Source organism: Hemisphaericaspora subhashii, assembly GCF_019202705.1.
Source record: "Hemisphaericaspora subhashii strain CBS 10753 chromosome Unknown scaffold4, whole genome shotgun sequence".
Classification (NCBI taxonomy): domain Eukaryota; kingdom Fungi; phylum Ascomycota; class Pichiomycetes; order Serinales; family Debaryomycetaceae; genus Hemisphaericaspora; species Hemisphaericaspora subhashii.
The window spans coordinates 1-27,971 of NW_026057211.1; the positions used below are offsets into that span (position 1 = coordinate 1).

Consider the following 27,971-nt stretch of genomic DNA (forward strand, 5'->3'; position numbering starts at 1 on the left):
CTACAGAATCATTAACCACTGGACTTTCATCTGAATCATCTACTGAAGAAACTACAGAATCATTAACCACTGGACTTTCATCTGAATCATGTTCTGAAGAAGCTACCGAATCACCAACCACTGGACTTTCATCTGAATCAAATACTGAGGAAACTACCGAATCATCAACTACTGAACTTTCAATCAGCCAGTCTACCTTATTGTCAAGTGAATCGAGTGAGGCTACCGTGTCCAATGATCCAGATCAAGTTTCGTCAAACGTAGAAAAATCATCTTCAGACAAAACAACCCCATCAAGTCTTAGTGCATCCTTAACTTTCACCAAAACAGTTACCATTTCTAGTGGAGATTATTACACCACCATTACCACCACATTTACTGCAGCATCATCTGAAAGTGATCAGGAAGCTACATCCTTGAATCCCTTAAGAACCACTTTAGAGACAATAACAACTTCATGCGCAGAGGAGAATTGTGAAAAAGATGCTATGTCAACAACTTCCAAATCATATTCAGATGGAGATAGAAAAGAGCCAGATAGCGTAGGAAACGGGAATGCTAGCAATAATGATAACAGAAACTCTATCAATTCTGAGGCTGGTAGAACTGATGGCAAGGAAGGTGATGGTAATGTTAATTCCTTAAGTGGCACTGGTTATACTGAATCCATTAAAGGTACTCCTGCTGGTAACGATAACGACAAGCAAACTTCAGTCCAAGAATTTACAACAGATGCCACGAATAATTCTGAAACCTCTAGTGGATGGGATAAGGTGCCGGAACCAACATTGACTTATGAAGGTTCAGCTAATCCCACTGCACATTCCAGTATAATTCTTAGTTTAGTTGCAGTGTTTGCGGGTTTCATGATTTGAATTTAGCTAGAGAGAAAGATTTATTTAAGCTTGCTTTTCCTTTATTGTATTTTTTATATTACAGTTAGCTTTGTGATATACTGTTCTTGTCGAACATTTTTCGGTTTAATGTCTTAGTCATAAGATATTAAGTTAGCTATTATATTATTGTTTTTTAGGATTAATTATTATTTCTTGGTAAACGGAATCCATAAGCTCTATAAGAAGACTTATGTTTCCGACTTTTATATTTTTCGTTTATAGTTGTTTAATCAATCAATTATTAATTTTCATTATATTTTCTTTTAAAGATCGTATATATCATTAATTATATTTCTTACTCCGAATAATTAATCAGGCCTAATAGAGAAAACAACAATACCTTGTTAATTTATATTTCAATCACTTTATTGTAAATAATTATCCATTTGCTTTCAAGTGAGATATCGCATATTCCACTTAATAAGAGCTAGTTCATAGGTGTATTATCATCACACGATACAGCGGTATGCTAATTATTGTTCTACCACCAGTAGCCACATCAGAGACCTTGAAAATTTGACTAAAGATTTTCATTATACATCACAAGAGTTCCATAGAGCTAATACTTCTAGCTAGAGTGGATACCGAACTGCTATTTGGTGTGAAGGGACATTAATAGAACAGAAGATCTGATAGTACGGAAATAGTGAATATTAGTACGCATATGATAATGCAATTGCAAGCAATACTGGAAAGTGCTCACACACTTCTTTAGGGTATGAATATTGGAAAGAGGATCAGTTTTTGATCTCTTCCGAAACGGTATGAGAAATAGTGACGGGGGTCAAAGTGCGAATAATCTATGGTGTTCCTTCAAAGGGTTGAGTAAACAATTTGCAACACCTAGTTTTGAATTTTAAATACAAGAATATTAAATATTCTTATTTTGAAAATATTCATAAATAATAATTCGACTGTAAAGGAAATGGGGAGAGGAGGCAAAAAAATATTATTTGGCAATCAGGAAACTGAAACATAAGTGACCAAGACCAGACTCCCAAACTAGGTTAACTGATTTAGAATTTGATCATAGAAATGAAACACGAATAAACTCAATTAATGAATTTGCGACAAGCACACACGTGGTTTTAATTTGATCTACATGCAAAAGAATTCAGGATGAAGTAAGACAATTTGTTAATTTTCCAACAATTGGCCAAGACATAATTCTTACACTGATTTATTGCTTAGCAAGGGAATGATTATAAATATTAGTAAGCTTATAAATAGATTCAAAATGCGTCTTATTTTCAAAGTTACGAAAGAGTAGGTATGGTCAGTGGTATAACAAAAAACTTTTGAATTTTACTATTGGCTGCAAAAATGGATTTAGTTTTCGTATACAATATACCAATCATTATGAATGATGCCGTCCACTTTAGTTATTTTTCACAAAACTCTATTAGAGTACAAATGGTATGCATGTCTTTGTTGATGGTATGCTTATTAGAATGTATTCCAAGATAATGCATATCGAAGATCCAAATGAAAATGTAGATTTATGTTATGATAAAACTAAACATATAAACTAAGGGATATATCTCGATGAGAATAATATACCAATTATGCCCACAAATTAATCAAACACTAATAAATCAAACCAATATGCACTTTACAAACTCATATAACAAAGGAACATCAGAATTACTCATCACCCGAAAAACCCACAACCTTCGCTGGTTATTCATCTTCCTAACATTATCATCCTTTCTTTCCCAACTAACCCACGCCCGTCTCGCCCCTCCATTACCCAAATACATCACCCATGACAACGATGGTATCTATTGGAAAGGAATGAAAGCCATCTCCGTCGAAGAAATATCTCAAACATGGCTCTCAGAAAACCTCCCCCGATTGGAAGATTCCGGAATCAGAGTCGTTTTCACCCATGATCAAACAAAATTAGCCACTATAACCTATGGAGCCTCAACCCCAATATTTCCACCCAGAGGAACCACCATGATCAAAACCATCACCCTCGAATCATCCCAGATCCTGTATTCTACTTGGATTAAATCCTCGCAATGTCGGACTTGTCCAGCGGGGGAAACATGTACAGTATGGCCCCAATTGGGGACATTCGAATGGCAGATTGATACACCATCCACTGATAATCCGGGTGAAGAATTTCACAAAGTGGATTGGAAGGTTGATAATACGGAATTATCATTTGATGAAGTTAATTTTTTGGCACCGGCAAAATATTTGGTTAAGTCGTTGGTATTACCTGCCAAAACATATAATTGTACTTCTGTTGGTGGGAATAATGAAACTGATATAGAAGCGAAGATTTGGTTATCTTATAAGACTTATACTGCGAGTTTGTATGTGAGTGTAGAAGTGAAGGATGATTCGGGATTTAGACAAGTGGCTTGGTCTGCTCCTAGAGTTGATGTCCCTATTAATGAGGGGTTGCAGACTGTTTTATGGTGCGGGTTGGAACCTGATCTTTGTCAGAGTAGAGGGTATAAAGCTGCTGAATGGTAGTTAGATGAATTGTTCATTTTCCTATAGGGGAAATGAAAGTAGATGATTTTCTTCTTATATTTAGATAGTAAGAGGCTTCATGAATAACAGTTAGAATAAACTAAGATTAATATATGTAGAAATTACTCTGGTATAAAATGAAAGTTACTATTAGCTTTGCGAATGATTGATTTTGCGAGAGAGAAGTAATGCAAAACTTGAAAATGGCTGGGAAGTTGAAAATATAGTTCTTGTTGAAAGATAATTTTGAAGAAACAATAGAGCGGTTAGTCGTTTAAGGTTCAAACTAGTTTAAAATTTAGTTAGTTTAAGGTTATGCAATTGCTTGCCTTCCTTTATTTTTTAGTATTAAATTTTTTTTTGCAGCCAACTATATTTTTTGCAGCCTACAATATTTCGGAATGCTGACATATAAGCCCCGTATTGTCACTAAATAATCAAATAATCTAGTTTAATAAAGTTTTTTATAATAAAAGAGCTATTATTTAGTAGTGAGATTTATTTAGGGGGTCCAGAGAGATTAGACATATGAATTTTATCCATATCAAACGGTTTAAAATAAAGTTATGTTCCTAACAAAGTTGATTTATGACCCTAACAATGAAGTTTATGTTATGATCTACCTAAAGACATTGGGAATATGAATCTACAATAGCATTTCAAATCTTGTTTTCCATTTCAAGAGTGGGATTTATGTTATGGCTAAAGACACTTCATTATAAGAACTCCTATTTCCCCAGTTTGCTTTTTCTTAAAAAAGCATATTCATTCCCACTTCAAGATTCCTTGCCCCTTCTTTACATATTCAGATCAAATATAACATGATCCTTAGCGACACCATATATTATACAACAAGAATACATATATCAAACCACAACAACAACATGACACACAAAACTAGAATTAACTGGTATTTAACATTTCTAACCATACTACTAACTCAATCATATTTAATTCAGTTAGTAAATGCCGCCGCAGTCGGTTCCAACATCCTCAAGGATGCCCATGTATGGTATTGGAATGATTTGAAAACCATTAGCATTGGAGAATTTCTGCCGGAATGGTTAGATCTGAATCTCCCGCAATTAGAAGAAATTGGCGTTCGACAAATCTTAAGCTCAGATGGGAATATGTTTGCCAGTATTCAATATGGGAATAATCACATTGAAGGACAAAAACTGAAATGGTATCTGAAATTCTTTTCCCGATCTACATATGTTCGAATAGTTGAACGAGATAAATATGAAACATTACGTACTCCTTGGAAGAAAGCCTCTCCTTGTATGTTATGTAATCCCGATTTCAGACAATGTACAGTCTGGCCCGATATTCATTCATTAGATTGGAAAATTCAAAATGATAGTGGGATTACTTTTGAAGATGTCGCCTTGTTGGCAGGTCCGGATCTTTTGTTGGTTAAATCAGAAACCGTTCCTTCAAGTTTCAATTGCAATTTTACTAGTTTTAATGAAGATAGAGGAGCAGCTCAAATTTGGGCCCAACATCAATTATATACCGCCGAGATGCGTCATCGATTGGATAAGAAGAGTTATATGGGCTATAAACAAGGCAAATGGTCACCATGGTATAAAACAGATGTACCAATTCGTGGTAAGACGGAATTGTTTTGTGCAACGGGTTATAAAGAGTGTCGAGCTGATGAACCAGTGTTTCCAGCTCCTATAAATCCAATCACTAATCCAATTCCAAATCAACCATTACCTCCTGGTGGCGTTCCACCATCTCCTCCAGCTCCAGTTGGTGTTCCTCCACCTCCACCACCGCCACCACCACCTCCACCACCACCAGTCCCCCATCATTGATTGAGACAGATAAGGGCTCACATCAATGCCCATATCCAAAGTATAGTTCAGAATTAGCCATAGTAGTTAGTGTAGTTAATAGCAATTATGATTTTTAGAGCCTTCTCGGGAGCGTACGCTTGACAGGCATAACCGTCTCCAACGGTTGTACTTGAGTCGAGTGGAAAATACAAGCATGATTGATGTAGGACTAAGAAAGAGGTTCAATTGAGCGACTTTCCACTTGTAGTAAAGAGAAAATTAGTGGCTTAAGAAGCTTGAAATCAAGCTAATAAGTAAGCGGGTAGTATGTAGCTTTAAATATACATAAAATTGATAGTCAATGATCTTCTCATATGTAGTCTTGCGAAGTATAATTCTTGAAAACAAAGTATATTCTCTTCATTTACACGTCAATTCAATTCGTGGAAAGAGATCAATGAACTCTACAAGGTCGTTTTTTAACAAACAAATTTCTTTAATTAATATAAATGAACCTTTATGTAAAAATGAAGATAATTTTTTTTATAAAGTATAATTAAACCTAAAACAAGAAACAAAAAAAATTATAATTTCAATAAAACAAAAAAATGATTCATATACAAACAAGAGAAGCAAAGAGTGAACTACTTATCATTCTTATAATGTTTGGGTATGTCCAATATTGCTAATTTGTTTCTAGAATAAAAAATAACACAAAATTTCATTATTATTATTTTTATTTCTAAGTTTAGTTACCCTTTGGGGCTTCCTTGAAAGAAATAGCAGCTTCTTCACCCATAGCACTAACAATAGTAACTAATAAATCCTTACCTTCATCGAATTCAGATTGGATCTTGTCACCAAGTTCACCTTCTGGAACCTTGACATCATCCTTAGTATCACCATCTTGGGTCATTAAAGATAAGAAACCATCATCAATGTCTAATAATTGGAATTCAGTTCTACGAACATTTGGAACTTCCATATTATGGGTAGATGGAGATAAATCTTCCAATTTCTTACCGGTGAAAATATCAATGGCGACTAAATGAACCTTAGCGTGACCATGCTTACCAGTCTTAGAAGTAGACATATCAACAATCTTACATGGTCTACCCTTGATAACAACGTGACCGTTCTTTCTTAAAGCAGAACATTGCATTGGGAAGGTTAAAGCAGCACCGGCATCGGCGGTTTCAAAGGTGTGCTATAATCATAATTGTTAGTAAAAAATGCCTTTTGGAACATAGGTTGATTCACATACTGAGAATTTTTAAATCTTTTTTGTTTTTTTTCTGGCATCGAACAGTGGTGGCTACCCCCCCTGGAGTCGTCAGATCCATATAGATATCTTGTGAAAAAGATATGCATACGACCATCCTGTTGAAAATGGATCTGCTAGTCTGATTCAATCGAATCATAAACGGATCCAATTATTCCACATTTCTTTCAAAATCTCAATTTCATATTCTCAATCTGAAACGGCGGGGGCATGGGGAGGGAGGTTGTAAAAAAAATACAACCTTAAAAAAATACAACCACAGTTTTCCTCTCTCATTTTATTCCTGTTGTTGGGCAAGCGAGCCAAAAATTATTTGTAGATGGATGGATAGATCCAATTAACTCATGATCCAATAAATAATTACATATTGAAATATCACGTAGTAATTGAAACCTCTGACACGCTTGTTGTCGATTGAAAGTCCATTGAAAAACCTTCTCCTGAAAAGTTTTTTTTGCCCTCAATTTTCTCCATTTCATCAAAGTAGAAAATTGAAGATTTTTGGGGTTGAATTGGGGTTGAAATTAAAAGATTCTCTCTCAGTAGTGAGTGATTAAAGTTTATGAATTGTGTTTACATACATCTTCTTCAGCCATTTTTATTAATTAGTTATATATGGGTTTATACGAAAAGGAAGAGAAAGAGAAAGAAGAGAAAGAAAAAGAAGGAGAGAGGAATTGAAAAAAAAAAGGGTCAAAAGAGAGAGAAGTTTGAGAAAGTTTTACAGTTTGAATGTAAAAAAAACCAAAGACAAAAACAGACAGACAGACATTAAAAACAAAAAAAGAGAGTGAGAGATTGTTTTTATTTTTGTGTTGAGATGTCGAAAATTTTAATTAGAGAAAAAATTTTCACTTTACACAAAACTCTGGGGTTACGTATTGAAGTTTGGATGTAGATGGTATAAAATATACGAACTAATTTAAGTAAATTTCAGACTAATTCATATTATAATTACTGTTACCCTACTTTTGATTGGTTTAGTTTAGCAATAATTAATTAGGTTTCATCCATATTGCCTTGCGTTGTACTTTGAGAGTTTATCTTTTTTGTAACCATATTCTGTTTACATGCCTGTAGTTGCAAATTTCAGATTTTTATAAGCTGTAGAGATCGATCTTGTTTCAATTACCGAAGTTTAAATTTTGAAAATCTTAACTTTTTCAGGTACAACCTACACACACACATTCTGTCTCTGTCTCTCCGTTTCTCTCTGTTCAATACTTAATGAGTAAGTAAACAATAATAATACAAATATACAATTTATATATATATATAACAAAATTACATTAAAAATATAACAAAATATATCCAATTCCCAAAAAAATGTTAAGATATATTTCTTTCTACTACTAACCTTTTTCTTTTCTGTATGATAACGCACGGCTGGCTGGGGGGACTTTGCCCGGGAGGGCAAAATTTTGAATACATCCTTCCCATTTTTGACAAACTCTCAATTGGATTCTTTACTCCTCCTAGATATCTATCATTGACTGCATAATCGATGAAATTGATGAATTTGATCAACTTTCCACAGAAGTAGGTGTTCTTGCATCATCTCCCAATTTTCGTTTTTCACCACCCGCCAAATCCTCATCACTACTCAGTTTCTTAGGCTCTATTTCCAGTATACTTTGTTCAAGTGCCGATACTTCAGAATCATCCCCATGATTATTATTAATCGGTGACGATTTCTTATTCCCCATTGTCGCCGTAAGTCCATTCTTAAAAATCACGGTATTCTTCCCACTTTCTTCATTGCTCGGACTCATTGCGGAACGAGAACTCGCCCCACCACCACGATTATTATTATGATTATGATGATGACTACTATTATTACCCAGTTTTTCGATTTTTAAACTCTGAATAATTGGATCCCATTTATTCAACAATTCTTCACATCGTTCATGTAATTTAAAACTATCAGGATATTCCAATGCTGGATCTCTCAAAATACATTTCAATACTTTATGAATCTTAGTTTCTTTTAATAATGAAGTATTAACGGGGAAATCTCCTAATCGATACAATATCAATCTTGCAACCAGTAATTCATCCGCTGTTGGTGGTTTTAAATTGGTGGTATCTTTGGGTGTGGTGGGTTGATTTCTTTGTATTAGTGATCGTTGAAGTTTGACTCGACATAACCATAATTGTTGCAGTTTTTCATCTTTACTTGCTTCAGATGAGGTGGTTGTGGCTGTTGATTTTGATGAATTGTTTGATTTTGATGTTATATTTGAAGAATCTTGATTTTCGTCATGATTAGGCTCATCTTCGTCGGATTTTTTGTCGGATTCGGGTTTTGATGGGGTTCGTTGTTTCTTGGTGGATGGTTTGATGATTTCTTCAACTTCCTGTTCTTCATCTATTGGTGCTTTTCGTTTATTATTCTTGCCATTTCGCGTTGCCACTGGTTTTTTAGGTATAGAAACTCTAGTTTTTCCATTTCGTGTTGTTCTCACTCCCTCTGATATATCAATTTCAGGTTCATCTTCTTCAAGATTGTCTTTAGTTACCTCTTTTTTAACTTCTTTTCTCGGTTTTTTCAGTTCTGGCTGTTTCTTAGATTCTACTTTCACAGATTTGGATTTATTCACTACTGGTTTTGTCTCGATTTCCTCTTCAACATCTTCTTCATCCTCTTCTACCTCTTCTTCTTCATCATCTTCTTCCTCATCTTCAACATCTTCATTAAACGCCCTAATAAAAGTTTCAAAATCCAATCCATCTGCAGCAGCAATGGCTTCTTTGATATTACTCAGTTTCCCTCTCTTCTTTCCTTTTAATTCCTTTGCTTGCTTCTTAATATCTTCAGGAATATCTTTCAAAGATTTATCCAATTTTTCTTGAGTTAATAATTCTAAACTTTTATCAGTTACCCAATAAAAATCACCATCAGGTATAAACATAACACAATAATCTGTTCCCTTCTTTTTCACTTTTAATACTGAATTTGGGATTAATTCTTGTGGTGTTATAAATGCTGGCCATTGTGGATATCCTGACATTTTTGCAAATACCATTTCCTTAGGTTCAAACTTTAGTGATTTAGTTACTGCTTTCTTTGGTGGCATTTTTTCTCTATGTGGGGGAGTGAATATGTCTTATTTGTTCTTCTGATGAATCTTGTATATCTGTGTATGTTGGTTTTGAATAGAAAGAATGTTGTTTAGTAGTTTCCCCTATTTTTTCTTTGAATGGGAAAGATGTGGTTGGGTATTTTCGGGGAAAGAAAGTTTTTTGATGAAACTTGAAATTAAAAAAGAAAAAAAAAATTAATTAAATTGTGTGTGGTGTGTGTGGGTATTTGCTTTAAATTAATTAATTTATTGCTTTAATTTGGATACCGAGATTTATTTGATGGATTAATGGAATGTCGTATTATTATATGTATGGAGACAGCGCTTGTAAATGATATTGTATAGTTGAAGGAATAAGCTCACACACACTCTGTTTGGAATTTGAATTAAATTTATTAAAAAATGACGTGTTTTTATTTTTCTTGTTTTTTAAGCTGGTGGAAGAGGGGGGGTGGGGTGTGTGTGGACAGGGCAAGATTGGTTTGTAACTCTAGTTGATGTTTGATGGATGTTTTTCTCTTTTAAACAGCTAACAAAATGTAATAAAAAAGCAAACAGCGTAATGATGATCTATTGGTTAATCTATATTGATAGATCTTCTAGTTGTTGTCGCTACAATTGATGAAAGTGTTGATTGATTGATTGGAAGAAAGAGAGAAGAAAAGAAAGATATGAAAAGAGAGAGAAATTGGGTTTTACAGCAAGAAAAAAAAGTTTAAGTTTTTCGGGTGACTCTAAAACATATATCCCCAGTGATCATAATTTAGTAAGGAGATGATTGAAAAATGTGGGTGAAATTAAATTGAAATACTCTTACCGGAAATATGACCGAAATAACAAAGACCGAAAATAAACAATAAGAACAATTAATCAATTTTGTTAGTGGGCAAGTATTTGATTGTGGCGGTGGATGGCGGTGGAATAATGTTGCGCTTTAATTTAAAAACTTGTGCGGCTCTTTCTTATAGGAAATGAAATTGTAACAATGAAAGAGAGAATCAACAATCAACAAGAAATACAAAAGAGTCACCCAATCATGTGACTAATTTCCTTATTCTACAATCAATGCTAATCCTGACAAATTACTTCTCTTTCTAACCCTATAGAAGAATATCTTCTAGAAAATCACAAGTACAACTATACTATAGATATCACAAGTCTTCTCTTTTCTTAGTATGAAAATTCATCAATCAAATTGCGCTTTTATTTTCCCCTTTCAAAAAGACGCTAAATAAATGTGCTTATCTATAAAAATCATCTTAAATCAAAATAATAACTGTAACATAAACATATTAATTATTTCTACTTTTCTATTTTTAACTTTATATGAAATTGTACGTTGCCACATGGGCTTTAAGTTTATCTTCTATTGTTAGCTCAAGTAATTGTATCTTTTATTACCCTTCTTTGTTTTAAAAATGTAATACAAAATTGAATTTTGCTTTCTTTCTCGGTTTAAAATTATATACAGGATGATGATTCGACTATGCTTCCAATTGAAATTTTTGCAATAAGAAAACAATGTAAAAGTCGAAGATTCTCGAATGCAAAAAATTGTGCGATCTTTCTTGTTAATGGCTTTTGATAATCTACAATAATAGATCTAATTTGCATCTTTGTTTTGCTATTATGGAGCAATTTATTAGGAATATTAGTAATATTGAATTTTGTCTTGGGATAATTTCTGGTTGTATTTTGTTTTATCTTTTATTAGGAACTTTCTGCAACCTGTCAACCCATCAAAATTGAAATATAGAGAAGTATGAGTTATTTTTTAGTATGGGACATCTAATATTGGATTACTACAAATACTCAAACTTGTATCAAGTTTAATTTCTTGTTTGCAATTTAGTCTTGGATGTTTTGGTATTAATTGTTGCAAAAAATTGACAAATCTACAATTTTTATACAAAAATTAGTTAGAAATTTTATGTAATTATAGTACTTTGCTAGTATACATTGCCTCTAGGCACTAATTCCCAAATCAAGCTTACCTTGTTTGCTGGATTGGTTATACTTGAAGAGTCAATCTCTATACCTGTAATCTATCGGCTTTAATCTAATTTAATGCGAGAAAGAAAAAGAAAATTGGCTGCAGAGTCTTTTTTTTTCCGGGTTAATAATGGAAAATGAGAATGACACAACCAAAAACCCAAAGGTCTTCTCTCTTTCTTTAGTAACCTACGATTAACTCAGAGTTCAAGCTTGAGATAGGTATTTGAGACTTTTAAGAAGAAGCTATTCCTTAGAGATTTTCTTATAGAAATAATCAGTGAGTTTTTAATTGCATCATTTAAAAAATATTGTGTGTGTGATTTAATTGCAAATTGACATCGTTGCCAATTTCCCCCTATAGGATATAATAGCCAAAGTCATAAATCAGTAAATATTGGTTACATTTAAATTGCAATCTCTTATTATTGAGTTAAGCATTCACATTTGGTCAAATTCCTTAGAAGGTAATACAACAGAGGACGACAAGAGATCTTTTTATGTTAGATTGAAAATTTGTTGCCTAATCTGACTACACCAAAACCTAACAATTCGAGCAAGCATTTTACAGAGAGTTTAGTAAATTCAAACTACTTTTGAAGAATCCAAACAGAATAGAAAGACGACTTTCCCTCAAGAATCATTTATTATTGAATTTTCCAATCAATCCATTTAATTATTAATCAATCAGTTGTTAATTAAATTTAGTGTTAGCTTAACCCTTTTTTTTCCCTAACTAACTACAAAACCTCACAAGTTTTTTTTTTACAACTTAAAATCCCAAAAGAAAAAACTGGCAAAAATTTACGAATTAAATAAAAGGTGGTTTAGTCAAACAACTTCACATTCATTTTACTTATAGACAATATATATACAAGAAGGTCAAAACCTGGAGTTCCAAAAAGAGAAAGGTGTTTTAATCAATATTATTTCAGGAATAAAAGATGGAACATCATAGTATGCATTCTTATAAACGACCAATAGAATTACCAACTCCAGAGACTCTTGCGGCAATTTTTAATAATGCAAAACGTCAGAAATTATCAATTCCAAGGGGATTAAATGATACAAGAATTGATAATAGATCAACTGATGCCTCTCATTCAAATACATTCCCACCCCATCATCATCATAATTTATCTCCTCCTGCTTTATCAATACCATTTGGTCAACAACAATTATCAAATGTCCCATTATTAAATTCAGCACCACCAAATATAATACCAATCATTCATCCCCCTGCTATAATTAGTGATTATTTTACAGATGTAAAAACGGATTTAAGTAATAAGAAATTAGCTAATCAAATATCAGGTATCATTCAAAAATTCCCGCCTCCAATGCCACCATTCGCAGCAAATCTTCATCGACAATTCGAACATGATATAACCAGCCCTACTGCTGCTGAAAATAAAGATGATACTTCCAGTTCTTCTCCAAATGAAGCAGGAGGAATAATGGTTCCATTCATATATCCCCCACCACCCATCATCCAACCCGATAAATTACCCTATTCAATTTCTTCCCTCTATCACCCACCTCAAAAAGAACCATCTGTCCCAATAGCCCATGGTCCAAAAATAAGAGGAAGAAAACCAAAAAGAAGACCAGAATTCGATGCACCAGAAGATATTGATTCACAATATGCTTTACCCGATGGGATCTTTGTTCAAGCACCACCATTACCATTCCCACCACCTAATTATATGCCATATCCTTTATTAGCTGACCAGGCGACATTAGTGCCGGAAGAACTATTTGGGGCTTTCCTTGAGGCGAGTGAAGAGTTGCCGAGAATAGATATGGTGGTGGCTAGTGCTGCTGGATCATTATTTGAGATGAGGGACCAGGCGAAGCTGGAGGGGTTTACTATTGATGGATATGAGCAGTCGGAGGGATTGGAGGAATATAGAGCGTATTTGATGAAGAAGCATAGATATGGAGGGAGAAAAGGTAATAATAATGATGAAGATAAAGTGGATCATGAAGAACGGGAAGATGATGAAGAAGGTAGGGAAGATTTGGAATATTTGTCAGGTATTGATACGTCTGAATTTGTTGATCGATATCAAGAAGATAGGAGGGATGATTTACAAGTAGAAATCAATATTACTGATCCTAGATTTACCCGAATGAAACAAAAAATGAGTAGCGGAGGACTGGATATTGAAGAGAAGGAAGATAAGAATGTACGTCCCTTGGAAGATTTACAAGTCTATATGCCACTTGAAGCCGATGATACGTTGAAAAAACTTCAGGTTGAAGATATAATAAGTAAACCTGGTATGGAGATCATTTTCCCTACGGGGACTAATCGAGAACGTAGACGGAAACAATTGGTGAAGAAAGTGAATGATCTTGAAGAATTTGAGGAGAAGCATCGGGAAGAGATTTATTGGAAGAGAAAGAATGAATTATTGAATCGATTATCGGCATTAAGAAATTCAAAGATAAAATTCAACCATATGGATATTAAAGATAAAGAATTAGCAGAATATCGAGAAAAATTAGAACTTGAAAGAGATCAAGAATTGATTAGGTTGAAATTACAAGAAAATTATGAATTATTAAAAAGTTCAATGATATTTTATGAAGATTCAAATAAGGTTTATAAGAATTTAAATCTGGTTTTAATTAATAAATTAGAAAAATTGAAGAATTTCTTTGAATATCAACGTGATATATTTCAAGATTGTCTTGATCATAAACAAGATATATTCGATATTAATTCCAAAGATTCCCAGAAATTATTCACTGGTATTTCCGAACGAAACTATTCACAATTAATTAAAGATGTAATCAAGGATTCAATCTTACATGATATAGCACCGGATCAACCTCAACCAGGTATCCAACCCTTGGAATTGCCAAATGTTGATTTAACCAAATTACCAGCACAATCATCAACCCCAACTGCCGACGTGTATGGTGATGTCTTAGTACATGATTTCATGCCAATGATCACACCGGAAGAATTCAGCATTATAACCGGCAATATCGTCACCAAATCAAAATCATCTAAAAACTCCAACGATACCAAACCTTCAGCTAATATGAAGCATCAAATCTTCAAAAATTCCTTATATGACAGAATGACATCCGGATCGGATTCGAATGCAAGTGATAGTGGTGTTTTGAGTAGTGGGTTTGGACTGGGTAGTGGTACGACCACGCCCAAGAGACGTGGAAGAAGAAGTGGGACACAACAACCGGCTGCGAATGGGACTGGAAATGGGGCAGGTGGAGGTGGAAGTAGTGATAAGACGAAAGAAAGTGGTATTGTGGGTGGAAATGTTGGACTTGATGTTAAGTATTCGGAAGCAACACTTTTGGCTAAGATTATGAAACAATTTAGTGGACCACAGATGGCTAAACTGGATGAATTGAATTATGATTTGGAAAAGATGGGTATTGAAACAAGATGGCCCGTGCTGAAGTGAAGTGAAAAAGATGGGAGATATTTCTAGAGATAGCTGGGAAAAGGGGTTTTCAAATAATTTATATTATATAGAACATAGCTGTATATATTATAAAACAGACTGATAGTATTTTTACAAAACGTTAAACAAATTATTTAAAACAAAAAAGAACAAGTATAAAAAAGACAAGTACAAAAACAAAAAGGTAAAGAGAAGGGTTGGTACTATGTGGCAATAAAGTCAATAATAATAAAAATAAGCGACAAGTCACTATTGGGGGAGTACAAGTGACACAATCATCAACAAAGTTCAAATAAAAAAAGTCAAAAAAACTAGTGAATAACACAATCATTGAAGAAATGAAATGGATAACAAACAGATACAATTGGAATCAGAAAGTCCAAACATCTAACACGACTTCTTTTCCTTCATAATTCATTCCTATGTTTCTCTCCCCCTCTTTAATATTCTTCAAATTGAGAATAAAGGGCAATCAAGACATTCACACCCCCAATGACATATGGCCAGTTTCCAAAGCTTAAGGTAAATTTGGCATATAATTGTGAATAAATCAAGAATTGGTTCTTAATAGCACACAAAATATTTCCTCCTTCAACCAATTGAAGTAAATTGTATTCATGTCCAACAAGGTAGAAAAGGAATACTTTGGAAATGGCAAAGATAAATGGATCAAAATCGTAAACTCTGAATAAAAGAGTTTCTTCTTCAAATTCAACAATTCTTCTTGTAAAATTCAAGTAATAAGAAATAACCAATGGACCTAAGATGGAAGTAACAACCCAGAAAAAGAAGATTGAAATTGCTTTGGATGTGAATAATTCAGTAATTTCAAAAGTTGATACAGTGGAAGTACCAAGGAATGGAAGGTTTGGAATTATTGATTGAGGAATTAATTTATTTTCATTTAATGGTACAATTGATACAAATTGATATAAGAAAACAGCCAATTCAATAACCAATTCCAAATAATTTAATGTAACAGTTGAAGATAATTGCTGTCTTAATTTAGAACTATAGTTAGTAAAAGTTAAACCAACACAATCACCAATTTCATAAAACTTATCAACACCTTGTTCATAAATACTAATCAATGGATCAACTACCCAATCTTTCACATTGAAAGGTGGAGGAGCTTGATAATCTTTATCATCTTCATCTTCATCTTCTTCTTCACCTAAATCTTCAGCGGCAATTTTTGCATCAGTAATATCATCTTCGTCTTCAGAATCAACAATTGTAATTTCTTCTTCATCTCCTTCACCGGATGCACCACTAGATTCTTCGAGGGTTTGTTTAACTGTCTCGAGGCCATTTTCATTTTCTTCAATGTACTCTTGTAATTTACTGAGTAAAACCTTTTTGGTATCCTTTCTGGTGAACTTGATTTCAAGTTTGGATAAAGCGGCTATTAATTCGGTCTTGTTATGTTTTGAAAGGTCAGACATTTTTCGCAGGTTTGAGGTTTGAATGGACTTCAATTGAATTAATAATATGAAAGAAGAGAAAGAGAAGAGAAAGAGAAGAAGGTTTGGATTTGTTTTGATTTTGGAACTTTTTTTTGGTCTGACTCTGATTGTTGGAACCTGTCTGTGGCAGTCGCGCACTTTTTCTGTGAGAGCAATTGAAACTAAGACTGACAGTCACACTGGAGAAGCAATTGAGAAATTTCAAGATCGATATATAGTGTGAACAGAGGTGTGGTGAGAGGTGATACTTTACCTAATCTATTACCAGCTTGGTTATACATATAGACGACTTGTTTCTTTGGAAATTTTTTTTGATTGCTATTGTATATGACGTGTCATTTTAGACGATCTCGATCTCGTTTCGCATCCAAAGACATATGCCATCCCATGCCGTCATCAATTTCATATAGGCTAAATTAACAACTTTTCTACAATTGGCTACTGTCGTTCGTAGCTCCAGGTTCTTCTCCCTTATCCTCATAACCTACCTTCTTGAAATAAACGTGACCCGAACCCTAAAAATCCAGTTTGAGCTCTGTTTATATTTGTCCCAATTAGGAAACACCAAAGAAATTTTTCACTCCCCAAAAAAAAAAAAAAAAACAAAACAACAACACGGTATTAACTTTTATGATGTTGCTCCACTTTCACCTCCACCCCAACAAAAATTTGACACTGTGAGAACATCTAAGATGATAGAAACCGAACTTCCAAGTAAAATTTACTGAAAGCTTTGTTTGAAAACTCCAGGAAATTGTAGTTTCACGTGATCTCATTATGGTGGAGTTTTCTTGTCTTGATTTCATAAGGGGATCAAAAAACCAAGTAACCAACTAAACTAATGTGCAGTCAAAAAGCATAAACTCAACTTTACTCTTTTCTCTATATGTTGTTTTATGGTTATAAGCTACTACTCTCCTCATTCAAATCATATTTGACATGTTATACCATCTCTTCTGTTATTGGTTGTCAATTCCACCCATCGCATTTTTCTTTACAAACAAAATTTAATTTTTGCAACAGCAGAATGAGGAAAAACCTCAAACAATATCAAACAACAACAACAACAATTGTAAACAATTATTAACTTAAATACTTACTCCATTTTCCCAATTATTAGATAACTAAAAAGATTACATGTTCAGATATCAATTACTAATATAGAAACAACCAACAAACGAGCACAAACCCACAGATGATAGTCATGATTCGACATACATCACTCCTACGAACATGTTTACCTTTGCATAAAAGAGTTGTTTCTTTATCATCATCATCATTTTTGGCTTTGAGATATTTGTCATTAAAAGAGCAACCAAGAGTTAAGGTAGTAGGAATACGGCATCTATCAGAGAGTTTACATAAGGAAAGTTTTCCAACTACGGGCATTCATGATTATAGAAAACAAGACGATAGTCATCCGCTAGGAAAGGTAGCCAAAGAACATGTCCAAGAACGCGACTTACGTGAGAAGAAGACTCAAATAACGGAACCATTAACAATTAAAAGCAGTCCTGGCCTAATAGGAAATTCACTAGATGAGAATTTTACTAAATCAGGACAACGATCCGCGGACCATTCTGGATCGATGGCAACTGTATTCTTTCAGGAAAACAATAACATGCTTCAGCTTTTGCAAAAACGAGCAACACAATTAGTCGAATATATCAAAAAGAATGATCCTTCTCTAGAACCAGATCATATAAACGACCCATGGTTGAGCCAATTGGATTGGACCATAAAACAACCAAGGATAAAAAAAGATGGAACTCCATATGCAAAACAAGCATTTTTAACTGGATATCCAGAATGGTATCGTGATTTATTCCGAGAAAAGAAAACCATGCATATCTCTTTAAGAACGAGAGTGACTCCCTTATTGCTAGGATTAAAATGGGAAGGGTATCCTTTGGTTTGGCACCAGACTCAAGGTTGGTGTTTCAGAGTTCCATCTGTACATCGTATAGATATGCGAAAGAAAGGATATACAGTTGTAACGAAGACCGCAGAATTACATCAAGCGCTTAACCAAGGGGAAAGAACATATCTTTTGTTCAGAATTCCTCATCCAGATGGAGATACTAGAAGATGCATGTTGGTATTATCTAAGCTATTCGGTCGGTTCTTCGACAACGGGGTATTAGCTTCAGAATATGCGCTGGATATAATTCTTAATAATGGAACTTCCTATTTGATGGGTAACAGAGATAGAAGTTCTAGTCAAATTGTGGATAACCAAGAAGCAATCGATGAATCCTTCGAGAACAAGATTGAACGCTCAATTCATAAAGATATGGGAACTATTTTGCCACAACTGGTCCCAACGGGGACAACTGCAAGAAGGACAACCGAAAATTCCCGGCTTTCTGTATCAGCCCCAAAGGAGGAAAAGGAATCAGTGTTATCAAAACTCAAAATGGAATCTAAGAAAGAGGAAAACGAACAGAAACCAGATGAAAAGAAAGTCGAGAAACAGATTGCAAAGGACCAGACACTGGACGGAAAGAAAACGAAGGAAAAGAGTCTGACAGGAAAGAAATCTAATACAAGCAAATCGAAGGTAGAATGCCAGGCAGGAAAGAAGCCCAAAGCAAACAATTTAGGGGAACAAGGAATGGAAGAACGGAAGCAACAGGAATGGAGACAGGAACACCCGGGTCTGGGGAAGCATAGACGGGAAGAACAGATAAAGGAGGAACGGATACCAGAAGAGTTTGGAAAAATGACACGGGTAAAACAGATTCAGGGAAAAAAATCAGAGAAATCAAATCTGACACTAGCACCGTCAAATGTGAATATCCAAACACTCTCCGAGACGAATCAAAAAGAACCACCAATTGCCTGGTCCCGAATTCATCATAACAAAGCCAGCGTGCCAGATGTATTTCTGGATATTCACAAGACTTGTGTTCGAGAGATCAGCCTGGAAGATCCATATACGCGAAGCTTAATCCCACCACAATCAAGCTACAAACCACCGACAATCATGGTTCCCCTAGATTCTGCGAGTGAGACGCTCGATCGACGACGACATAACGATTGGCTGATTACTATAATGAATAGAATTTATGATACCCCTTTTTTTGTTACAACCTCGATATCTTTTACCTGTTAGCCATCCATAGCTCAATGTTTTTGTTCATCTGTATCCATTTCCCCCCATAATTGGCGAGGCGTTGAAAATGCCAGCCATTGATTGGAATTTTACCGATGCCGTTTGTTTTTTAGTTTCCATAATTGACTGTTCTCATTTCGAAATATTTCGTTGTTTTTGCTGAAACAGTCATTGATTTTTCACGAGAACTGAGATTCTCCGTTTTATGTTTATGTGATCGAGCTATTTATTTGTACGTTTCGTGGTTTGATAATCATTTATAGATGTATTTATTCCATGATATTGTTTTTTGATGTTGCGTTATAGTTTAGAAGAATATACGTATATATATACCACTGTATAATAGTAATAATTTAAATGATATTTATTTTTCATATAAACCTGAATGATGGTGATCTCTTAACTACGTAATTATTGAAATCTGAAGTATGCAAAAGGGTATCAATACTTAAAACACAGACTCAGAAATTTCAAACTATTTAATTTATACATCTTTTTGATTCAAGTAATCATAATTAACAACCGGGATCGCAGGATCATCTTCTTTAAGTTTCTTCTTAGTTGTAACCATCTTAAGCAACCATCCAACAACGACAACAACAGACATTATTTTCATATTAAATGGATTGAATACAGACTGTAGACTCTCCATTGATTCTTGAACCATTCCAGTTGGTTTAGAATGAGCCTCAGGTTCCTTCTGGAAGAACAGTGGCTTTGAATTTTTGTTTGGTTTTTGTTTAACTTGTTCTACCTTTTGGACACTTGGATGAAGGTAATGACCATCTTTGTTGATAATGTTGACTTGTGGTCTTCCTCCAGGTGGTCTGGATGGGGGTTTACCAATTTTGTTAGCATTAACTGCTGGTTCTTGTTTAGCATGAGGAGGGACAGTGCCGCCTTTGGCACTGGCCTTTTTGGTTTCAATTGCCAGTTTTTGTGTGATTACGGTAGTCACATATTGAATCTTACCGGCATGTACATGTTTATGATGGTTAGATTTGGGTGGTTGATGATGGGACTCTCCAATATATGCATCCCGTTTATCATTTTTATGCACGATGGTTTCTTCGAGTACTACCTCAATACTTTCATCTTGTATCGCCTTGACGTTCTCATCTGGTTGCAATTCAATAGAGTCTTCATCTTGGTTGTGATCAGAACTCCATTCATCTTCAGCAGTAATCCCAGCACCTACCAGAACATAGTCAGGTTCCTGTTTCTCGTAATAGGAACTACTAAAGACATATATCCCGTCATTGAAGGGCTCATCGGCAGTTATTCCCTTAAGCACTCCTACTATTAAGATAAGAGATTTAATTAATAGCATGATTGAATAGCAAAAGTGAAAAACATCAAAAAAGAGGAATATAAAAACGGATATAACTTTTACGGGATGTACTTTAATATATATTTATATCTTGTTGTCAATTTCTCAAAAAGATAACCATGACAATATTCCACCTATAGGATTTCAAGGGGGGTGGTTTAGAGGAGAAGAGGACAATGAATACGAAATGGATGCAAAAAAATAAAAAACCCTAAACATTTATTTTTCTAGCGTTACAATTGCATGACGCTACCATCCGTAATTGACGTGTTCACATTATTCATACCTGAGAATAGGGGCTTTGAGTGACCAATACGAGTTTCTTTTAAAATACGAATTGTATTATGGATGATTGGATGTGATGGGAGTGTCTCACAATGGGTCATCGCCGTGGGGCGTCGTCCTTCTTGTTGTTGGATCTTGATTTTCGTTCTGCAATATTAAGAAATATTACCTATAATTGCGTCGCATCACCAGCAATTGTAGTGTACTTGTAATTACCTCTTTCAATTTTGATAGTATTCAGGGTTAATTCGGGTTGACAATTGATGGAGAAACCTAATCCATTGTCTTCTTAGCAATCCAGATTGATCGACCAATTATCTGGTAAAGCATTTTTTTATCTTTGCTTCTCAGAACTTCCATTAAATAGACTAATTAGTTCGTTCTCGATTCAGCCTGAGATAACACTAATTGGGGTGATTCTGGGATCGATCCCTAATTATTTTCTAGATTGAAAACTTTTCCATTGTTTCACAATATTATTTGAGAACCACTCCCTATTTCAGACAAACCATTTACGAAAAACGGGAATCTATATGTACTTCTTATCTTTTCTTGGACATTGTTTGAACAATATCTGCTTTTCATGGTAAAATTAGCGAAAACTGGTAAACGCATGGTCTTCTGGCTTGATACTCTGATATATGGTTCGATGACAATTCAAGATGAGTACTTCTCACCACGACTCGAAATGCCACGATGTAGAATTGACAATGATGTGCTTGCAGATTCTGCGAGATATTCTGTTCTTACTTTATCAGATCAAAGCGGTTAAGGAAGATAAAAGTCAAAGCTAACTTGCTTTTTGCATTTTCTGAAAAACCAGCCTGGAAGAATGAATTGGGAGTCTAATCCCATTCTTAGTTGTAAAACAGCCTAAAAATTCCGAACTACTCGAGGAGACTCGGGCATTGGAGTAATATCCCTATTTCTCAATATTTCTCAAATCCAAAGTACTCAGGGAATTTCAAATAGAGAGAACTCTTTGCACAAATTTTGAGGAACAAATCAGCAAAAGCACGCAACAAATTCTCCGAGAAAGGGACAAATCTACCGAGCTTTGAAAATTGCTGCAAAATTTCTTTCATCTAAACAAAGATCGCAAAAATCGAAACAACAACAATCCACAATTCTCGATCACCAAATTCGAAGTGTCAATCAAAATATCCAACTCTAATCCAAGTGCGATCACTTTTGTTACCTAATTATATCAACTGGTTTTTTGACAGCCTTCTATTAATTATTATCCCATAATTTCGTTTCTGTAACTCGATTCACCAAAAAAAAACAATGGATCCGACATATAAGACATCCAAAACTTACAGATTGTTGCTGGATAGAGTATTTCGCCTTCCGAATTGGGAAATGCGACATGCGTTTAACAGAAAATGTCGTAACCGTTTTGCACTCTTTGAAATAGCGACAGTATAAAAGTTACCGGATCGGCGATATAAGTTTAGAATGTTTTGAACATATTGGATTCTTGCCGTTCTTACCGTACAAAAACACGCATTTAGAGAAATCAGATTAAGTGTAATATCGTTGATAAAAGCCGTTTAGGACTCGCGAGGCAAGACAAATATTATGAGTGATATCGGGTAGGTAGGTAAACATTTGCAGACTTCTTGAATTTTATTAAGAGGGATTTGAAGCGATTGTTTCTGGGCCACGCAGATATTTACTACGGGGTAAGAGGTGTCAGTAGACATGCTAGTTGAACAAAGTTTGCCATGTCTTTCAATTAGTCCTAGGATATTCAAAATTCCTTCAAGGACAACAACCCACAGTATGTGTATTGTGAGACATTCGCAATAGTTTTCTGTGTTGATTTGATTTGTGATACAAATCGGTGCTTCGCGAAAATCACTTCAGGTCGAGGAATATGATTTTGCATCCACTTTGAAGTTATATTGAAGTCTTCCAAGGGTCTAAGATCTCGAGGAAATCATTAAGCGAACGGTGGTTTGAGGTGGGGCAGATTGTGATTTCTGCAGACTGCTTATTCAATTTCTAGAATTCATGTCGTGAGGTTTATTACTTATAATATATCAAAAACAATCGGACTAGTAAAGAATAATAACAATACATAAAACCGCAATAACCGACATTCAGTAAATCAATGGGAAAAAGAAAAAGAAAAAGACAAAAAAATATTTTCTACTGCCATTATGAAAAATAATTTAGACACATACTTAATAATACAGAATGACTGATTCTCATCTCAGAAAAGAAACGATAATCTCTGGAGAACTTAACTAAATTTCCGAGATAATCATCAGATTATCTACATTTTTCACCGAAATAAAACATGACTCTCTGGAAATTAATATACATAAAAACATGCCTCCCGTTCCATATTTTTTATATGCTTAAGATGAGCTGTAATATGGAAACGTGATGATTGGGCTGAAACTTGAGTTTAAGCCGCTTCTTACAAAATGTCGTTGCGATGATATTTTAATTACTTTTTGTCTTTCTGTCAGGATTAATACATTTTTTCCATGGAATAGTTAAGGACATTTTTAATCTCTCCGCTAGTGGGAAGAAAAAACCACTCGGCGTAATTTAAAACCGGAAGAACTGAGAATTTGTAAGCAGTTAAAATAATCTGATTTACTGAAAAAAAAAAAATCTCACCCCCGGCAGGTCCGAGAGAAAAAAAAAGAAGATTATGCGACATTATTTTGTTGAAAGGTACACACACACACAAACAAAAAAATGTGTGAAAAAAAAAAGAAGTCAAACTGTAAAACGGCGACATTTATAGCTGGATAAGAAAAAGCCGCTTAAAACTTTTGTTTGGAAGAATCTTTTTATTTTGAGGTAATTTAATTATTTTTTAATTTGAACAAACGACATCATCATTATTTTTTTTTAGTTTTGCGAGTAGAAGTCAAAATATATAAAAACCGAAAAGGTCGTCCATTTTCCTGTTGAATTTTAAAATTCTTTTTCTTTGAAAAATCTTTCTTTTCAATCAACTTTCAATCCATAAATAATGTTACCAGCCGGTGTTATCTTAGTCTTTTGTTTGATCTTCTGTGTCTTCCTTGGTGTCTGTGGTGTTTACATCCACAAGAGAATGTCTGCTAAGAAGGCTACTCAAAGGTTCTAAGGCTTTTAGCTCTTGGAATCTTTGAATCAAAGAAATTGAGTTTGCTATAATACGAAATTGGTTTATTTTTTTATATCTATATGTGTGTGATACCGTTGATATGTCCTTACTATTAGGATATTGATACTGTTCATATTCACTACTACTTGTTGTTTTTTTATTATCTTTTTATACTACATTATTATCATCTTTTTTTTTATTATTTTGGGAAATTTAAGGGAATATTATATTTATGGCCATGGCTATCATTATTCACAATTTGCATAACTTCGCTGGTTTTTATATCTAATTAAAAAAGAATTGGGGAATTCTTTTTATTCATTTTTCATTTAGACACTACTACTACAACTTACTTTCATTATATTATTATTATCATTATCGTTTGGTTTTTGGTTTCATCATCGAATTTAAAATTGATTAAAATTGGGGAATTTTGATCAACTATACTTTTTTCATATATATTGTCACGATTGATTGAAACCTTCCAACTACAACATACAGATTATCATATAACATTTATTTACTATTTTTTTTACATTCATTGCTTTACAACGTTGAAATTATTTAATAGGCTATTTAAAAGAAAATTCATTATCAAATTGAAGATTTATTTCAAATGAGATTATTTTTATGATGATGAGATTGGCGGTGGTTATTTCTGGTGGTTTTTACATTTTGGTTTTTAGTCTTTTTTAAATGATTTATTGATTGGGGAATCAATATTTCTACTTATTTTAGAAAAGGGCTGAACCTTTGGTTAAATTTCCACCTTAATTGCTGCTTATTTTTATTATTGTTGCTATCTCTTTTGAAATATTTAAAGCTAATTATTATTTCTATCCAAATCTGTTGTTTTTTTATTTCTCACCCTTTGTTTTTGTTAATTATTAATATACAAAACTATAAAGCCAAAAAGCATTATTCGTTTACTTTGTAGAATAAGATAGAGTATATAGAGACAGAGAGCTTGTAGAACTGCAAGAGGTCACACTGAACGCTCAATTGTGTGTGTGATGTCAGATCGGCATTGCAAATCTTAACTTTTGGCCGACAAGACAAAAATCCGGGTGGGAGGGGAGGACTTGCAGTGGTGCGATGCTTCAAACATTTTTTTTTTTTTCGTTGGGTTTTTTTTTCAATATTTTTTTTGATCGACAACGACAATCAAAAAATGTCGTTTTGAAAATAAACGTTGCACAAAGATGTCAAATATGTTTATAATTCGCCAGGACTTTCGGTTTGATTGTTGATAGACAAAATGTTTGAGACATGGCTTAACCGTTAGTTTTTTAGTGGAAGAACCACATCGATGAGAGTATATTTAAGGGTTGAAATTTCTCGATCTGCCTCTTAAATTTAGTTTGATTAGATTCTTTTTATTCTCGGGATGACCAATAAGATGATTTTTATTTTAGTCATGCCCTCCACATGCATTAAAAAAAATTATTTAAAATTTTTATAATTATTTTTTTGTGTAGTGCCGGGCACTTACGTCATACGTCATATCTGTCTTGTCTCGGATAAATTAAAAGATCTTTATATTTGAATTTTTTTCTATAAAATCTATCTAAAATATGCAATCAACAAGATAACACTTAATACAATTCGAATTTGATTGAACAATCTCAAGGACATAATCAACAAACCATCAACGTATTCTTTTTTTATGTAAGACTCTTCTTCCACCAGGAATGTGGGACAAAATTCATCCCCAGAAAAACTTTTAACTCTCCGGACAGGGCTAAACCTTATTCCAGGGACCAACCAACCCTCACACCACCCAACATCAGTCCACACTGTATTACTCTATTATTCCTCCTCTTCATCTGCTTCGCTCATCCAATACGACTGCACCATCCCCACCAAGGCCAATAGCGACATACTCCACCAAATTAACTCTCCCATGTTCCATTTCTCCCCCACCGACATCAAATACCCAAACCCAACTGGTCCACAACATCTAGCCAACGCGATAATACTCATAGTGGAACTATTGACATAGGCACGATGTTTCTTATGTGCAGCACGATGGTTTAGGATCATAATCTGAGGCATTCCCGTAGCACTTGCTAATGTCTTTAAGGACGTTAATGTATATAACAAGATTGGTGTGAACCAAGTAGGGAAACCCGGGTTGTATTTGTTTAATGTAAAGATTGAAAATGGGACTAGGAAGTATACGAGGGGAAAGATGGATACACTAAGACGGTAGCCACCAATCGTGCCTAGTTTTGAATCTATAATTGGGAAAATAAGGAGAATTATTAACATTCCCATAATACCCGTCAGTGAAAATAAAGTACCGATGTATGAGGTGTCCAATCCTAATCCCCCGACAATTTTGAATGGGAAGGTGAGGTTGTCGGGTTGGAATCGGGATGCGAGGAAAACGGGGAGGAATTCATTGTAGGTGACTGAATGAAGGGAGATTATGAAGTTTCCGGTGATGACGGTTATGACTTTTGGTGTGAATGCGCGTGAGTAATCAGGTTGGGTGGGGGTGGAGATTGTGATTTGGGATTCTTCATCTGGTCTGGAATAGGTTTGGATTATTGCTTGTGACATTCTGCGGGAGAGGTAGGGTTTGACGCTGCCTACTGATGATGAGGATGAGGATAATGAGCCTTGTTCGCTGTCTATTGATGCGACGTCGGCGTTATTGTTATCTTGTTCTGACTCTTCAATAGCACTAGAGTCTTTAGCAGTTTCATGTAGTAAACCCGTAGTTTCATCTGGTTCTTGTTCTTGGATTCGGTTCCAAGGACGGATCGGAGTAGAGATACCGATTTTATGTAATAACCAATCTCCTAATTCTACCCCATAATCAACACGATACTTAAATACATCATGAGTCTCTTCTAAAAACAAAATCCCACATGCTAAACTAAACCAAAGAAACATCCCCACAACAATATTAGACAATGCATAAGGAAACTTGGTAATAAATCTCTCATAAACCGACCCAACACCTAACACCATCCCAGTCTCATCATGATGATATGGATTCTTATCGCTTGGTCTCGTAAATAATTTGGACCCACCAATAGCTGGACCCACAATAGCTCCAAAATTAAACAATAAAGGCAAGGTTGAAAACGCGGTAGCTTGATGTTTTCGATCAGTAGCAATTTCTCCAATCATAGTTCTCAAAACCGCGATATTCCCATTCAAACACCCGGCCAACGATCTAGCAGCAAGAGCCCACCAATAATTCTGACTGAAACCAAATAAAATAAGTGAAATGGAAGTTCCAAAAAGACCGATCAATAAGATTGGTTTTCTTCCGACTCGATCGGATAATTTCCCCCATCGGACTGCGAATAAGAATTGACAGAATGCGAAACTGGAAGCTAAATATCCCAGATATTTTGAGATTTCATGCTCGGTGGGAGCGATTTGGAAATCACGAATCATGAAATAGACATAAGGGAAAAGCGATGTGAATGCTAGTGGTTCGGAAAATCTGATTAGACAGATGATTAACATTTGTCGGACTGGGAAGTCCTTGAGGGTGTTCTTAAGTGACATACTGCTTCTGTTGTTACCTCTCTGTTTAGTTTGGTGACATTATACGAATAGCAAGAGAGAATATATAAAAGTAGAAATAAGAAGAATCAGTAATCAAATCAAGAAGCGAAATCAGGACAATTTTATTTATAGAAATTCCGATACTGTGGTTAGTAATTCCGATATTCATTT

The 27,971-nt window shown here is 34.5% G+C and overlaps 10 protein-coding genes across 10 annotated transcripts; 5 read left to right on the plus strand and 5 right to left on the minus strand. All coding sequences in view use genetic code 12, as the record gives it.

The window, feature by feature from the left end:
* On the plus strand, positions 1-875 carry J8A68_000788 (uncharacterized protein; the record flags this gene model as incomplete). Its single annotated transcript, XM_049410500.1, has 1 exon — positions 1-875. A coding segment is annotated over one exon (875 nt), but the record flags the coding sequence as incomplete, so codon positions are not given.
* A 1,815-nt stretch (positions 876-2,690) lies between these two features.
* J8A68_000789 (uncharacterized protein) lies at positions 2,691-3,383 on the plus strand (the record flags this gene model as incomplete). Its single annotated transcript, XM_049410501.1, has 1 exon — positions 2,691-3,383. The coding sequence occupies one exon, from the start codon at positions 2,691-2,693 to the stop codon at positions 3,381-3,383; it is 693 nt and encodes a 230-aa protein (XP_049265815.1).
* Positions 3,384-4,267: 884 nt separating this feature from the next.
* Positions 4,268-5,206, plus strand: J8A68_000790 (uncharacterized protein; the record flags this gene model as incomplete). The annotated part of the gene is made up of 1 exon (XM_049410502.1): positions 4,268-5,206. The coding sequence occupies one exon, from the start codon at positions 4,268-4,270 to the stop codon at positions 5,204-5,206; it is 939 nt and encodes a 312-aa protein (XP_049265816.1).
* Positions 5,207-5,915: 709 nt separating this feature from the next.
* ANB1 (translation elongation factor eIF-5A) lies at positions 5,916-7,045 on the minus strand (the record flags this gene model as incomplete). The annotated part of the gene is made up of 2 exons (XM_049410503.1): positions 5,916-6,374; positions 7,031-7,045. The coding sequence occupies 2 exons, from the start codon at positions 7,043-7,045 to the stop codon at positions 5,916-5,918; spliced, it is 474 nt and encodes a 157-aa protein (XP_049265817.1).
* Positions 7,046-7,972: 927 nt separating this feature from the next.
* Positions 7,973-9,526, minus strand: J8A68_000792 (uncharacterized protein; the record flags this gene model as incomplete). Its single annotated transcript, XM_049410504.1, has 1 exon — positions 7,973-9,526. One exon carries the CDS (start codon positions 9,524-9,526, stop codon positions 7,973-7,975), a length of 1,554 nt encoding a protein of 517 aa, XP_049265818.1.
* Positions 9,527-12,483: 2,957 nt separating this feature from the next.
* Positions 12,484-14,964, plus strand: FGR47 (Fgr47p; the record flags this gene model as incomplete). Its single annotated transcript, XM_049410505.1, has 1 exon — positions 12,484-14,964. The coding sequence occupies one exon, from the start codon at positions 12,484-12,486 to the stop codon at positions 14,962-14,964; it is 2,481 nt and encodes an 826-aa protein (XP_049265819.1).
* A 440-nt stretch (positions 14,965-15,404) lies between these two features.
* On the minus strand, positions 15,405-16,409 carry J8A68_000794 (uncharacterized protein; the record flags this gene model as incomplete). The annotated part of the gene is made up of 1 exon (XM_049410506.1): positions 15,405-16,409. The coding sequence occupies one exon, from the start codon at positions 16,407-16,409 to the stop codon at positions 15,405-15,407; it is 1,005 nt and encodes a 334-aa protein (XP_049265820.1).
* Positions 16,410-17,634: 1,225 nt separating this feature from the next.
* Positions 17,635-19,545, plus strand: J8A68_000795 (DNA-directed DNA polymerase gamma; the record flags this gene model as incomplete). The annotated part of the gene is made up of 1 exon (XM_049410507.1): positions 17,635-19,545. One exon carries the CDS (start codon positions 17,635-17,637, stop codon positions 19,543-19,545), a length of 1,911 nt encoding a protein of 636 aa, XP_049265821.1.
* Positions 19,546-20,029: 484 nt separating this feature from the next.
* On the minus strand, positions 20,030-20,875 carry J8A68_000796 (uncharacterized protein; the record flags this gene model as incomplete). Its single annotated transcript, XM_049410508.1, has 1 exon — positions 20,030-20,875. The coding sequence occupies one exon, from the start codon at positions 20,873-20,875 to the stop codon at positions 20,030-20,032; it is 846 nt and encodes a 281-aa protein (XP_049265822.1).
* Positions 20,876-26,081: 5,206 nt separating this feature from the next.
* On the minus strand, positions 26,082-27,800 carry J8A68_000797 (uncharacterized protein; the record flags this gene model as incomplete). The annotated part of the gene is made up of 1 exon (XM_049410511.1): positions 26,082-27,800. The coding sequence occupies one exon, from the start codon at positions 27,798-27,800 to the stop codon at positions 26,082-26,084; it is 1,719 nt and encodes a 572-aa protein (XP_049265823.1).
* Between the last annotated feature and the right edge of the window lie 171 nt (positions 27,801-27,971).